The sequence below is a fragment of the Schistocerca cancellata genome, chromosome 1 (genome assembly GCF_023864275.1).
Source record: "Schistocerca cancellata isolate TAMUIC-IGC-003103 chromosome 1, iqSchCanc2.1, whole genome shotgun sequence".
NCBI classification, from domain to species: Eukaryota; Metazoa; Arthropoda; class Insecta; order Orthoptera; family Acrididae; genus Schistocerca; species Schistocerca cancellata.
Window position 1 is genome coordinate 80977684 of NC_064626.1, and position 16495 is coordinate 80994178.

The following is a 16495-nucleotide window of genomic DNA, read 5'->3' on the forward strand; positions in this document are numbered from 1 at the left end:
GGACTGATGACCTTAGCAGTTAAGCCCCATAAGATTTCACACACATTTGAACATTTGATATTTGGGGGAGGGGAGGGGGTAATGTTGTTTGGACAGACGACTTAAATTTAACTCTGGACGGTGCCGTCAGTGTACAAAAACGTTCCATACATGGTCTACTGCGCCCCATATTGTGCAGGAACATCCACTGCACTCAGTTTACGTGACTGTGTGGTGTGGTCTGATTTCACAAGCTCCTTTATTCTCGATCCATTTTTGTTAGAGAAGACGACACCTCGCGGGCCTGTTCGGTGTACTGTGACAGCTGCATGTTATAAGGATCACCTTGTGCAACGCGTGATTCTGGGTTTGCAAGAGTGGACTGTGTACCAAACCCCAATTTTCAAGCAAGCTATGGCGATACCACATGCTGCTTGGCAAGTGAAAGGTATGCTTCGAGAAACCTTCGGTAATGACCACACCATCTCTAGGCAATTCCAAGAATTGTGGCCTTCCAGATCCCCCGCGCTAAATCCATGTGACTTCCGGTTGTGGAGATATCTGAAGTACTGTCTCTTAGAGATGTATCCGGACTCTTCTTGATCTGAAGAATAGCATACGATGACACATCGCTCTGATTACACCAGATGTGCTGCGAGCAACTGTCGACCATTCCGTATCATGGATGCAGTACGTTGCTGAGTTGGGATACCGTACTGAACACATGATGTAACTTGTGACCATATTCTAATATAGGTGCGAGAACCACCATTATTATGGTTTGATCATTCCTCGCCTTTTCCTGCACCCACGCCCACCACGCCATCTTGTCACCTGGGGGCAGCACACCATCTCTAGGCAATTTCAAGAATTGTGGCCTTCCAGATCCCCCGAGCTAAATCCATGTGACTTCCGGTTGTGGAGATACCTGAAGTACTGTCTCTTAGAGATGTATCCGGACTCTTCTTGATCTGAAGAATAGCATACGATGACACATCACTCTGATTACATCAGATGTGCTGCGAGCAACTGTCGACCATTCCGAATCATGGATGCAGTACGTTGCTGAGTTGGGATACCGTACTGAACACATGATGTAACTTGTGACCATATTCTAATAAAGGTGCGAGAACCACCATTATTATGGTTTGATCATTCCTCGCCTTTTCCTGCACTCACGCCCACCACGCCATCTTGTCACCTCGGGGCAGAACGTTAAACTATTATTTTTCAGCGTACTCTGCGAGCGCACCGATCGAGAAACATATTGATGATGTGTCTCAGTCCTGTGATGTACACAGCCTGCACTGCAGCACTTAGAACACTATTACTTTAATTACAATCACCCCGTACTTCTGCACTTACCCCTTATGTTGTATGCAAGAGTGCCACATAACTGACTGTGACACTGTTGTCTTGTTCTAGGAGAGCAGTGGCGCCATTGCCCAGGTGACACAGCAGGACAGCTCAGTGCCCCAGGGCCCCATGGCACCCATGTTGATGCCTTATCAGGTGAGCCATTCTTGAGATTTTGTCTACGGTAGCCTTCAAACTCAGTCTCATAGTCAATGGGAAGCTTCAGGAACATGCCTACATCTACATCTACATCTACATCTACCTCCATACTCCGCAAGCCACCTGACGGTGTGTGGCGGAGGGTACCTTGAGTACCTCTATCGGTTCTCCCTTCTATTCCAGTCTCGTATTGTTCGTGGAAAAATGGTGCAAATGGCTCTGAGCACTATGGGACTTAAAATCTATGGTCATCAGTCCCCTAGAACTTAGAACTACTTAAACCTAACTAACCTAAGGACAGCACACAACACCCAGTCATCACGAGGCAGAGAAAATCCCTGACCCCGCCGGGAATCGAACCCGGGAACCCGGGCGCGGGAAGCGAGAACGCTACCGCACGACCACGAGCTGCGGACATTGTTCGTGGAAAGAAGGATTGTCGGAATGCTTCTGTGTGGGCTCTAATCTCTCTGATTTTATCCTCATGGTCTCTTCGCGAGATATACGTAGGAGAGACCAATATACTGCTTCACTCTTCGGTAAAGGTATGTTCTCGAAACTTCAACAAAAGCCCGTACCGAGCTACTGAGCGTCACTCCTGCAGAGTCTTCCACTGCAGTTTATCTATCATGTCCGTAACGCTTTCGCGATTACTAAATGATCCTGTAACGAAGCGCGCTGCTCTCCGTTGGATCTTCTCTATCTCTTCTATCAACCCTATCTGGTACGGATCCCACACTGCTGAGCAGTATTCAAGCAGCGGGCGAACAAGCGTACTGTAACCTACTTCCTTTGTTTTCGGATTGTATTTCCTTAGGATTCTTCCAATGAATCTCAGTCTGGCATCTGCTTTGCCAACGATCAACTTTATATGATCATTCCATTTTAAATCACTCCTAATGCGTACTCCCAGATAATTTATGGTATTAACTGCTTCCAGCTGCTGACCTACTATTTTGTAGCTAAATGATAAAGGATCTATCTTTCTATATATTCTCAGCACATTACACTTGTCTACATTGAGATTCAATTGCCTACCATCCGCCGGCCTGTGTGGCCGTGGCGTTCTAAGCGCGTCAGTTTGGAACCGCGTGACCGCTACGGTCGCAGGTTCGATTCCTGCCTCGGGCATGGATGTGTGTGATGTCCTTAGGTTAGTTAGGTTTAAGTAGTTCTAAGTTCTAGTGGACTGATGACCTCAGTAGTTAAGTCCCATAGTGCTCAGAGCCATTTGAACCATTTGAGCCTACCATCCGCTCTTGCTCCGTTTGCAGTAAGTGGTGGACATTTATCGTTGATGTTCTTGAGCCTGCCACTAAAAACTCAAGTAACTGTGTGAGGGTGGTTCAGTAAGGATAAAAAGAACTCTCACTGGTGCATAAATATCCTATGCGAATTAAATTCCATGTCCAGTTAAACGTAACGATTGAAACTTTCGAACCCCGCCAATAGTTGGAGGTAGCAGTGCTTTGTGCTCCGAAACACATTTTCAACGTGGAGGTGTTGATGGGCACATGACCAGCGACTGAAACGCGAAGTGAAGGACATTTCTGTTTAAATAAAACGTCTGGAGTCTATGGATCGAGTGTAGTGTCACGAAATCAGGTGTGGTTTTGGTGTCAGGAACTTGCTTAAGGCAAAACAGACGACAATATGTACCACATCGAAGGATTGATTGAAGCCGATTGTCGCACTCCTATGAGGCGGAATTCGGACATGGCTCAACAGTTCCGTTAGCACTGTAGTCGATACAATGCTTACACGAGAACCAATAAACTCACGCCCTATTCTTTAAGGAATCGAACTCCATGTATAAAACAGTATGTTTAAAGTTTGTTGGAAATTCAGCACTGCTCTCATTATCAAACACTGGCTGAGCCTGGGTAATTTGCTCTTTGTTTTTTTAAAAAAGCTCGGTTTTCATGCATCACAGTGTTTATGACGACGTATTTCCTGAACCATTAGTCGCACAATGATAATTTGCAATGACATAACTTCACCCTATGAAGCGAGCGTATTGCTTATTTAAATAGAGCCGTTAAACAGGACAAGCAATCAGGGTACGACCAGGCCACGTTGTTCCATGAACGAACAAAAACAGGTTCCACGTTATAAGCAGTCGAATCCAAATACTGTTACAAATTCAGTCTAACTTTCACTGTTTGAGATTCAGAACAAGCAGCTTTACATCGTTCACTACAAGCAATCTCAGGGGAACAATATACCAAGTTTTCACAATATTCGCAAAGTAACCATATCAAGGTAGTTTACTCACGTATAATTGAATAAGAGAGGGACAACATGCTACAAATGCTCCTGGATGAGTTAAGTATGAGTGGATAGCGCTGTCCATATGGGCACGCGATTCTGACCTGATGACAAAGAAAAGTTAAGTTTCGTTTTAATTATAAGAAGCACGCCACACGAAATTTTACTCCAGTAAGTCATGACTTGATAAACAAACACGATTTGCATTAATGTAGTCGGATAGATGCGAAAAGCGTTCATAAAATCTAAGAGCTCGTTGCAGTCTCACACAACAATTACGATACAGCATGGCGAAAACCGCATCTAGCGTCCACCTCCTCACAGAACGGTATTCTGCCCCAGGTAGGACCAAATGAAACAGAATACAGCGCCAGAATCAAGCTTCCAGCTGACCATGCTTCCACACAACTGAAAATCCGCGACTGTTTGCCTGATTGGCTCGCGCTAGCCAAAGTTCTTGACCGGTGCAAGATGTCACCCGCTCATCGTCCAGAGATGCGGGAGTCCGCTAAGGTATGACACCACGCCTAAAAGTACCCCACGTGCCTCTTTGGAAAACAATGGTATGACAAGTTGCGTACTAATGAAATGAGATGGTGCGAATAGCAGAAGCGTTTCAAATTGAGTGTCTCTTTGATATCTTGAAGAAACCTTATAAAAACCGAGCGAGGTGGCGCAGTGGTTAGCACACTGGACTCGCATTCGGGAGGACGACGGTTCAATCCCGCATCCGGCCATCCTGATTTAGGTTTTCCGTGATTTCCCTAAATCGCTCCAGGCAAATGACGGGATGGTTCCTTTGAAAGGACACGGCCGACTTCCTTCCGTAATCCGATGAGACCTCACTGTTTGATCTCTTAACCCAAATAACACAACCCAACCCTTATAAAACCACCATCACATCAAGTGTAAATTTTCGATGACAATTAAATAGTGTAACACATATTTGTGCTTCGCATAAATATGAAATGAAAGGAAGGAAGAGGGTGAAATCTGGTACATATTGTTCAACCTGCCTCCTAGCTGAAGGCGGTAATGCACACCAGAACAGTGTCTTCTGCCCAGAAGTATTTGTGGTTTCGGCCATCAATGATAATATTAGTTTCATTATGTTCAGAGCAGTCCACTATCGCCATTTCAGCATAACTGCTTCATACCACATCATCAGCTACTTTGCTTATACACTCGCGTCAAGACCTTCTGCTAAAGTTCTTTCTTTCCATCATTCCTTTACAGTTTTCAGCAACGACTCTGAAACAATACGGGGGCAACCAGTGTCTTCGGTGTCTTCGTTTCATTATATTCTTCGCGATACATTTTGTGTCGTTGCACAGTCTTCATTCTTTCCGCGATCAATTTATTTGACTTTCAATAGCCTCCTGTAACACCAGATTTCAAAGGTCACCCACTGTTTCTTTTATGCTTCCCGACCATCTTTCACTGAACTGTGCTCCAAACGTGGCTTTTCATGAATCTTTTTCTGGTCTCAAGGATTGTATTTTTGGATGTTAGAGATATTTCCTTTGTTTTATAGTATCACCAAAAATTCTATTGAGTTTTCGTTTTGTGTTGATTGTAAAAAGTCTAGGGTACAGGGAAAATGTAGAATCATAAATAATGGTAAGGCAAGAAGATAAACTTTTGAGATGTGGTGCCACAGGAGAATTTTGGAGATTTGATGGATAGATCGAATCGGGGACCAAACAGATTCAGATGTACGTAGGTTTCAGTAGTTTTGCAGAGATGAAGACACTTCCCCGAGGACAGATTAGTGAAGAGAGCTGCGTCAAACCAGTCTTTGGCGGAACACAACACCTACAAAACGATTTTAAGTATATTATTTGGTCCGCGTCCTCAGCCCAGTGGTGAGCGAGCCTAGCTGCTCTACAAAAGACCCGGATTCGATTTTCGGTGCTGCCAGAGATTTTTCTTTGTTGAAAGGACTGGAATGGGGTGCACTTTTATAGATGACTAGCAGAGAAACCCGGTATTGTTCAGGTATTTATTTTACAGCTGTGCGTCCGTGGCCATATCAGGCAGCATCTGGCCGTGTGCTTAATGTTTATGACGTCATATCTCCTGACCTTGTGTCGTTCAATAATATAATTTTGTAGGTAGATTTAGCAGCGTATGTGGATACTGTCTACAAAATGTTTTGCGAATAGAATTAGTAGCAACGAAATAATAAATTTAAACGTGATGCACGATGCGTCAGATTTTTAAAGCATCTCGCTGTTTACGACGTAACGTCTCCTGAACTATTTGACGTACAATGATACGATATTGTAGGTATTTTCAGCGCCATATGTGGATACCGTCTGCGAAGTTTATTGCGAACAGCGTTACTAGTAAAGAAGTAATAAACTGAAACGTCATGCGTGATGCGGCAGAGCTGGGCAATCAATAAGTGTCTGCGTGCGAACCGTTCAAGCAACATCACCGATACACAATTTTCGGAACCGAAGGCCCACTCCTGTACCCTTGATGTCTGCACGACACAAAGCTTTACGCCTCGCATCAACACCGACATTGGACTGTTGAAGACTGAAAACATATTGCCTGCTCGGACGTGTATCGTTTCAAATCGTATCTAGCGGACGGACGTGTACGTGTATGGAGACAACCTCACCAATCGATGGACCCTACATGTCAGCAGGGACTGTTCAAGCTGGTGGAGGCTCTGTAACGGTGTGGGGCGTGTTTAGTTGGTGTGATATGGGACCATGATACGTCTAAATACGACTCTGACAGGTGACACGTACGTAAGCATCTTGTCTGGTTACCTGCATCTATTCATGTCCATTGTACATTTCGGCGGAATGGACAATTCCAGCAGGACAATGCGACACCCCACACGTCCAGAATTGCTACCATATGGCTCCAGGAACACTCTTCAGAGTTTAACCACTTCCGCTGGGCACCAAACTCCCCAGACATGAACATTATTGAGCATAGTTGGGATGCCTTGCAATGTGCTGTTCAGAGGACATCTCCATCCCCTCGTACTCTAAATTATTTATGGACAGCCCTGCAGGATTCATGGTGTCAGTTTCCTCCAGCACTACTTCAGAAATCATTCGAGCCCATGTCACGTCGTGTTGCGGCACTTCTGCGTTCTCGCGGGGCCCTGTACGATATTAGGCAGGTGTACCAGTTTCTTTGGCTCTTCAGTGTATCATGTGTTTATTCTTTTTTTCATTAGAAATGAACCGAAACTCCTATCTATGTGGATAAATAAAGTGTGGTCGCAGGTTCGAATCCTGCCTCGGGCATGGATGTGTATGATGTGCTTAGGTTAGTTAGGTTTAAGTAGTTCTAAGTTCTAGGGGACTGATGACCTAAGATGTTAGGTCCCATAGTGCTCAGAGCCATTTGAACCATTTTTGAAAGTGTAGTCCAGCGAATTGCTTTAGACGTGACAAATGATTCTTGGATAGAGTAATAAAGAAATACGAAAATATCAAAGAGCATATTTAATAAAGATGGCATCTCCTGGAGTAATCAAAAAGACAAAAATATCTGACTAAATGAAGAGAGCTTCTTTTAGCTAAACACAGCTTAGGACATGGCCATCAGAATGCTGAAATGCACGCGGCGGGCTCCCATCGTAAACATTACCTCGTGGGTCGCTGGGAGAGCACCAGTAATATGGCAAGCGGTAGCATAGCTATACAAGGGCTGCGACAGTAAACACAGGACACTCACTGTTTGAAAATGGTTGGGGAGCACTAATAAGAATTTTCGTGGATATCTAACCACTTGATGCTGCTGGAAACTGGAGAAAATTTTATAAATATATAGCAGTGGCATTAATTCTGAACACTTCGTAGAGATACATTGAGTATGACATTCGGGAGTTTATTTAAGCTGAAACGTACATTCCGATGGAATGGGCAATTCCAGCAATTTACCTCAAATTTTCAAAAACATGCTTTAATGTCCACTATTTGAAAATTAAACTTCAAATATTAAAATTTAATTAATTATTTTAAAAAACGATCGAAATACAACCTAACAATTTCAGAAAGTTACAAATTACTTGGCACAAAAGTTATTGCAATATTTCTTAGTAATTTGTGGGATATCCTTTTGATTTAATCATGTCTTGACTCTGCGCAACGCTGAGTCCACCAAATGTCGAAGGTCTGGTTGATCACTATTAACCACGAACTAACAATGGCCTCTAGAAGCTCTCTCTTGTTACTGGGACTCTGCCTTTAAAACATGATTTTATGCCGCGACGACATGTTCTCAACTGGGTTAAGATAGGGACTGTTGCCAGCCTAAGGCAGCCCACTAATTCGATGGTTATCGTACCATTTCTTATTGATTTTCTCAGTATGACATGGCATATTCTTTTGCTGAAACATGTTCTGCGTGTCCTTATCTTCCAACAAATCGTGGATGGTGGGCAGCAATTTTAGCACTAAGACTTCGTTTTGGCACTTTTTTGCGGTAATGTTGCCCCGTAAAATTGGCAGATGTCCAATGTCATGACTTGCCATGCAGCTCCACACAGTGACACTGATGGGATGCTTCATAATGGCATTGGTTTACCGAGGCAATAAGTCTTCGCCTGGTCGACGACGAGCGAACTTAACTCCATCACTTCCAAAGATGCTTTCAATCCCGTGTCCGGCCATCCTGATTTAGGTTTTCCGTGATTTCCCTAAATCGCTCCAGGCAAATGCCGGGATGGTTTCTTTCAAAGGGCACGGCCGCCTTCCTTCCCCGTCCTTCCCTAATTCGGTGAGACCGATGACCTCGCTGTCTGGTCTCCTTCCCCAAACCAACCAACTCCTAATGCGTACTCCCAGATAATTTATGGAATTTATTATTTATATCCAAAGATGCTGATCTTACTCTCATCACTCCAAATGACTCTTACCCAGACTGCTTGTGTCCATTCCCTGTATACTTATGCCCATTGCACACGTTTCTTCCTCTGCATTTCGTTCAGATAACACTTGTCCCTGGCAGGTCCTCGCACGCAAACAGTTTTCGCAGAGTTGCCGTCTGAACGGTCGATCAGAAACTTCAAACTCTGAAGTCTTCAAGATGAGATTTATGTTTTTTTACCGATGACCTTGCAAGACTGCAGATTCTACGACAGTCTTGATTAGTCGAAATTGGCTTTCTGCCCGTTCTTGGAGAAATTTTGATTGGCCCAATTTCTTCATACCTGTTGTAAACTTGCCTCACTCTAGATTTTGTGGTGCCTCTGCCCAACCTTTTTGCTGTTTCTGCATACGTATAACCTTCTTCACGGACTGTTAATGACTTACTCCGTTTACTTGGTGACTAATCATCACGTTATGGTACAGGAGAGATCGTTTTCAGTCCGGCACCCTCTCAACCTAGGTCACAAAAAATGTTCAAATGTGTGTGAAATCTTATGGGACTTAACTGCTAAGGTCACCAGTCCCTAAGCTTACACACTACTTAACCTAAATTATCCTAAGGACAAACTCAGACACCTATGACAGAGGGAGGACTCGAACCTCCGGCGGGACCAGCCGCACAGTCCGTGACTAGGTCACACTAAAGAAACCTCACAGTTCAACGACAACGATGTATTGGTACTACTAGAGTTGTAACAATGACCAAAACGCTTTTTCTCACTGGATAGAGCGAAAATAATACGCTCTCATTGATTGATTTGTTGGAATAGATCAAGTTACAAACGGATGCCCAAGCAGGTGAAATAGTGAACTTTTTTAATCGTTTTGAGTCGATTTATTCATTTTTAATTAAAACATATAACAGCACATTCTCTAAAAATGATTAACATTCAATAGGACATATAAAAATCGCAGGATAACTTATTAATTTTGTATACTAAATATTACTTACATCTCGTTATGCTAAAGTGAGCGTTCCGACAATGCGTCCAGAATTAATGCTGCTGCTGTATATCGCCATCGTACCATGCTATGAAACGTCCCCTTAGAACAATTATACAAGACTGTGCTTATACTGACACTCAATATTTTTTAGCGCAACGCAATCTGACTTTCAAAATCCCTACAAAAGAATGGCCCTGACTAACATTAACCTATACCTTTCACAAATCACTTACCTCACAAAAATCTTTGTTACTCGAAGTACTGCAATACGGCGAGCGCCACTACTGCCAGCAAAATAAAAGATTCAAACTACTGAAGGCACTAACTACTGATAGGCATAGTTAGCAAATGAAAGATTTTGATAGAGAACGAACAATGTATTTACCTTTAAATAGTGTTGAAAAATCATAATATATATATGCCATCCAGTCTTACAAATTTCAAAACTCCGCCATTTCTCTCCCCACATCCACCACTGCTGGCGGCTCACCTCCAACTGCGCAACGCTACGCGCTGTTCACATCCAGCTGCCGCTGCCCAACACTACAATGGCAGACAACAATGCAAACTAGCAACAGACTGCACACAGCACAGCCAGTGATTTTCATACAGAGCGCTACGTAACGTTGCCAATAAGAAAACATAAACAGCCTACTTACAATGCATTCATACACTTGTAATAAGGTGTATTTAATGCGTTTGTTAGCAGGGACAGCGACCCTTGGGCGTCATCTTCCAGTCGAACGAGCCGTACCCTGGGCTGAGCCCACCGCCAGCCTACCAGCCAGAGCAGGTGGCCTGGGGAGTCCCGCCCGTGCAGATGCCTGTCTACCCGGCTCCCTTCCGTCAGCAGGAGCAGCAGCCCAGGACACCAACTGTCGTCGAGTTTCCGCGACCTGCTGGCTACCCAGACGACTTCCAGGTCAAGGGCGGCTACCAGCCATTCTTGAGCCAGCGACAGGCCTACAACCCACCTCTAGTCAGCTTCGGCATGCCTCCTGTTGCGGAGGACCGCGTGGGTGCGGTGCCGCCACCTCCCGGCGGCGTTGCGCAGTTCCCGATGCCGCCCAGCTACGTACCCGAAACTCCACTGGAGGAGACCAGCCAGGCTGAGGTCGTGCCTGACAAAAACGAGCAGTCAGAATCACGCGAGACGGAGAAGGGCAAGGACGGCGACGCGAAGGACGACGACGAAGACGACGACGTTAGCGACGAGATCGAGAACAAGGTGAAGGCCCTGAAAGACGCAGTGGATGTGGAAGAGGAGGTGGTGCCAGCACTGGTGGTGTTCCTGCGCAAGAAGGGCCACAAGGCGTTCCACGACAAGGACTCGGTGGGCATCCCCGGCAAGGAGGACCGCTTCCGGCGCAGCCCCAGCGGGGGCAGTGGCTCCTCCAGCCACTCGTCCAGCTCCAGCTCCTCGAGCTCGGGCCCGCTCTACTTCGGCGACGGCGGCGGCAGCTACAGCTCCAGCTCCAGCCAGAGCAGCGCCTCGTCCAGCTCTGGGGGCGGCGCGCCTCTAGGTCTCGGTGCAGGTGCTCCAGGTCTTGGAGGCGGTAGCGCCTTCTACGGTGGAGGACACGCGCCGTCTTCTGGATACGGCGTCTCTGGCGGTGGCGGCGGCGGCAGCGGTGGCAGCGGTGGCTACGGCAACACTGGATACGGCAACACGGGCTACGGCACCAGTGGTTACGGCGGCGGTGCTGGAGGCGGCGCCGGCGGCGGCGGCGGCTATGGCGGCAGCGGGTACGCATCAGTCATCTTCTATTCGTTATCACATATGAACGGCTTATTTCAATAGTGGTACAAGTCCATTTTTGTTCATTCTGAGATACAGAGGCCTAAAGTTAAATGAGCGCTGAAAAATCTGCAGTTTAGATAACAGATACTTCCAGAATGAGATTTTCACTCTGCAGCGGAGTGTGCGCTGATATGAAACTTCCTGGCAAATTAAAACTGTGTCTCGGACCGAGACTCGAACTCGGGTCCTTTGCCTTTCGCGGGCAAGTGCTCTGCCAGTTCTGCATGGTTCGCAGGAGAGCATCTGTAAAGTTTGAAAGGTAGAAGACGAGGTACTGGCAGAAGTAAACCTGGGAGGACGTGGCGTGAGTCGTGCTCGGGTAACTTAGTTGGTAGAGCACTTGCCCGCGAAAGGCAAAGGTCCCGAGTTCGAGTCTCGGTTCGGCACACAGTTTTAATCTGCCAGGAAGTTTCATATCAGCGCACACTCCGCTGCAGAGTGAAAATCTCATTCTGCAAACATCCCCCAGGCTGTGGCTAAGCAGTCTCCACAATATCCTTTCATTAGGAGTGCTAGTTCTGCATGGTTCGCAGGAGAGCTTCTGTAAAGTTTGGAAGGTAGGAGACGAGGTACTGGCAGCAGTAAAGCTGTGAGGACGGGGCGTGAGTCGTGCTTGGGTAGCTCAGTTGGTAGAGCACTTGCCCGCGAAAGGCAAAGGTCCTGATTTCGAGTCTCGGTCCGGCACACAGTTTTAATCTGCCAGGAAGTTTCATAACAGACACTTGTTACTCATTTAACTTTAGAACTCTGTATCTCAGAATGAACAAAAATGGACTTGTACCACTATTGAAATAAGCCCTTCATATAATACTGTTTCCTTTCAGCCAAATATATTTTACGCCTGCTTTTTACCGCGGCTTCCCCCACGTAAGCATATGTCACTGATGAGAAAAGCCCGATACCAAAAAAAATTAATGTAAAGCAATGAAATGTCGGGAATACATTTGTCTAGTAACAGATTAAAGTGATTAACATTGCAAGATCACAGTTTAATGTAAGCGCTATATAAACTATTACAAATCTGAAATGCCTGTACATTAATAAACGGTGTTGAATCCAAGCATGCAAACGTGCATGCATTGTGTTATACACGTGCCGAATGTCAGTTTGTGGGATTGAGTTCCATGTCTGTTGCTTTTGGTCAATCAATAGAGGGACGGTTAGTGCTGTTTGTCGATAACAATTGAGTCGCCGTCCGACGATGTCTCATATGTGCTCGATTGAAGACTTATCTGGTGATCAAGCAGGTCACAACAATACAATGACACTCTGTAGAGCCGGCCGGAGTGGCCGTGCGGTTCTAGGCGCTACAGTCTGGAACCGCGAGACCGCTACGGTCGCATGTTCGAATCCTGCCTCGGGCATGGATGTGTGGGATGTCCTTAGGTTAGTTAGGTTTAAGTAGTTCTAAGTTCTAGGGGACTGATGACCTTAGAAGTTAAGTCCCAAGTGCTCAGAGCCATTTGAACCATTTTTGAAAACTCTGTAGACCACGTTGGCTTACAACTGCGGTATGTGGACGAGCGTTATTCTGTTGGAGAACACCCTCTGGAATGCTGTTCATGAATGGCAGCACAACAATTATGATTGATGCACGAATTTGCAATCAGGGTGCATGGGATACCCACGAGAGAGCCCCTTTTGTCACGAAATCGCAGCACAGACTCCATGCGTAGGACCACTGCGTCTTGCGCAAATACAGGTTTGTTGTAGGCCTCCTTCTAACCAACATATGGCCATCACTGGCACCGAGGCAGAAGCAGCTTTCATTAGGAAACGCTACAGACCTCCACCCTTCCCTCTAATCAGCTTTCGTGTGGAATTACTGAAGCCGCAAATGACGGTGGTTCTGGGTCAATGGGACGCGCGCTGTAGGACGTCTGGCTCGGAGCTGTCATTAAAGTAACTGATTTGTAACTTTTCGTTATGTCACTGCGGTGCCAACTGCTGCTCAGTTTGCTGCTGCAGATGCAGTGCAATGCGTGAGAGCCATAAGCTGACCACTGTGGTCTTCCCTCTCGTTACTGCCACATGGCCATCCGGAGCTAGGTCTTCTTGTGACGACACATTATCATGACCTCCGCTACCAACAATCAAGTATTTCTGCAGTATCGCAGAAGGAACACCCAGCGTCTCGTAGACCTGCTACACGACTGATTAAAACTCAGTGAGCTGTAGGTAATGGCGTGTTTGTCACCTTAAAGCCAGGTGAAAGAAGAGGTTCATAACTTTCTGAACTGCACGGCGGCGAGCTGGTGTGACATGGGATACAAAAACTGCCACAGCGTCTACAAAAATGCATCGACAGAAATGGCGATTATGTCGAAAAATAGCTAAATGTACAAGCTGTAAACTGACGTAAACCAATGTAGAAATAAACAGGTCTATGTACTTATAAAAAAAATAGGAGGCCTTACTTTCGGGATTACCCTCGTATTTCCCTATCCAAGGACAAATAGAGTCTTCATCTCACCACGCACACAGTGCGATGGGAAGTGCCTGGAGGAGTTTCGGGTGATGAAAGTTTTCTGGTTCCGCAGGTACGGCGGCGTGGGCCCTAGCGGGGGCGGCGGCAGCTACGGGGGCGGCTGCTCCACCTGTGGTGACGACAGCAACGTGCTGCTGAACCGCTTCGGCGAAGTGGAGGGCGGCAGCGGCCCGTTCACTGTGGGCGGCAGCGGCAGCTCCAAGGGCCAGGGCGTCCACTCGTCCGCCAGCTCCTCCATCGACAGCACCGGCAAGGTCACCTACACCGCCTTCGCCGGCAAGCACTGAGTCTCTACACCCCGCAGACCCGGAGCGCGGGACCTCCGACAGCAGTCGCCGCCTATCTCCGTCCTTCCGCCAAATCTGCATCACACTCCTCGAAACGCATATCCGACAGTTATTCGAGCAAAATGTCAAAACTTATTCTGCTGTCAGATATTTCTGTTTGTGAAAAATATACCATTTGTCAACTGCTGAAAATAATACGAAAAATTCAGTGTACACCAAAATGTATCCTTAAGTAGGTCAATAAATCTCCCCCGTCCAAATAAAGCTTGTGCATTAATCTCTCACTATGAGGGGACGTCAAAATGTAAATTACTCACTATTAGCCGGCCGGGGTGGCCGAGCGGTTCTAGGCGCTACAGTCTGCAAACGCGCGACCGCTACGGTCGCAGGTTCGAATCCTGCCTCGGGCATGGGTGTGCGTGATGTCCTTAGGTTAGTTAGGTTTAAGTAGTTCTAAGTTCTAGGGGACTGATGACCTCAGAAGTTAAGTCCCATAGTGCTCAGAGCCATTTTGAACTCATTATTAAGGGAGGCCAACAAAGTATTATTGAAGCTACACGGGACACGGACGAATCTGCACAAACAGCTGTAGAGCAACTGTCAGTCTACTTCAACGCACACCAGGAGGAAAACTTGCCGACCAGAAGCCGAACGGTGATTGGCGGACAGCTACCAATCGCTGACGACATGGACATCCACGAATAGCCTCTTTCTTTCCATCTTCCCTTACGTCATGACTAGCCAATCATATTAGAGGGCCAATGAAAGTTTTACAACAGTGACGTCAGACATCGATAGTCTGTAATAAATAGAAGCACATATCCCCATGCAAAACCAGTCGTGCCCTGAGGAAGGCCGTTGCAATTCGGCCGAAACGTCAGTTTTAGCTTATTATTGTTGTTAGTTTTTAGCAATGACGCGGCATAATACCAGAGCCATTTGAAATTTCTGTGCTTTAGAAGATATGCAGCCACTATTTCTACCAGCGTGCTTCTATTGTTACTGTAGAACAAAGTAGCCCATCACTTTCAACTCATTTCGACGAACTCCGCTATATATTTCAGAATATCGACATCCATGTTTTTCTTCTAACGAACTGGGACACCTGGCTAAAGCCAAGCGTGCTCTCCAGTTCCCTAAATATAGACTCCACTGTCCTAAGACATGACAGAAGTAACAGATGAGGAGATGGAGTAGTAGCATACAAACACCTTGACTTATTACCGACCATGCTATTCATATCCAATACTAATGAAGACAAACAAGACAAATATTTGTTCGTAAATATCAAATCCCTTTAAAAAAAATTTCTTAATGTGCGTCTTCTACAGACCTCTCAAAATAGGCAGGATAGTCTGTTCGAAATCTGATCTTTCAAAATTCGACTCGACTTGGGACCATGCAAATAATTCTAGGAACATTAATATAAATATTGTGCCCCTTCACTGTGAAATTCAAGTGTGTAGTTTCTTCTTCAGATACAACCTACCCATAACGCAGCCTAAGTCACGCCCCGTACATATATTTGCCACGAAATCCATAAACAAAGAAGTTCGTACCCTAAATAACAGCTCACATCATTTCCAAACTAACTCTGTTACATAACAAATACGCTCCCCCAAAACCTGGAAACCTGAAGGGAATACCTGCACCTTGGCTTATGGAAGAGCTAAAACTGTCCATGAACGTTGGACACACTGCATATCAGACTCACGAACGACCTTCTACCCTTGACAATAAATTTGATTACATGCAGGAAGCAAACAGACTCAATCAAACTGAGAGAAACAATAACTAAGACATGCCAATACATTAATCTAAAACATAAAGACCAGATGCTTTATGGAAAAGCTTGTGTGATCTAGGGAAGAGTAGGCAAAGTAGAAGCTGCAGCTGATTCCAGTGTCCCAGTCAAGGAACTAAACCAATACTTGACTTTAGCGATAACCTTCATTGAACCGTAAACAAAACACAGACTTACTGATTATTTTACAGAGGTAAATGACTGTAGTTGCGAAAAATTCGTTCTTGAGCTGACAACGCTGTCGGAAAATCCTTCAGCTCAGCATTTACCTTCTACCCTTGAAAATAAATTTTATTACATCCAGGAAGCAAATAGACTCAATCAAACTGAGAGAAACGATAACTAAGACATGCCAATACATTAATCTAAAACATAAAGACCAGATGCTTTATGGAAAAGCTTGTGTGATCTAGGGAAGAGTAGGCAAAGTAGAAGCTGCAGCTGATTCCAATGTCCCAGTCAAGGAACTAAACCAATTTTGACTTTAGCGATAACCTTCATTGAACC

General features: G+C 45.6%; 1 protein-coding gene across 5 annotated transcripts in view; it reads left to right on the forward strand.

Moving 5' to 3' along the window:
* Window positions 1–14448, forward strand: part of LOC126165698 (trithorax group protein osa-like) — a 121841-nt gene extending 107393 nt beyond the window's left edge. For 2 of the 5 annotated variants that reach the window (XM_049920341.1, XM_049920345.1), the window contains 3 exons: window positions 1405–1491; window positions 10315–11354; window positions 13950–14448. In XM_049920341.1, the coding sequence (XP_049776298.1) occupies window positions 1405–1491; window positions 10315–11354; window positions 13950–14184 (1362 nt within the window). In that variant the 3' untranslated portion in view covers window positions 14185–14448. The remainder of the gene's footprint in view (window positions 1–1404; window positions 1492–10314; window positions 11355–13949) is intronic. The other 3 variants (XM_049920342.1, XM_049920343.1, XM_049920344.1) reach the window with 3 other exon arrangements.
* The last annotated feature ends 2047 nt before the right edge of the window (window positions 14449–16495 follow it).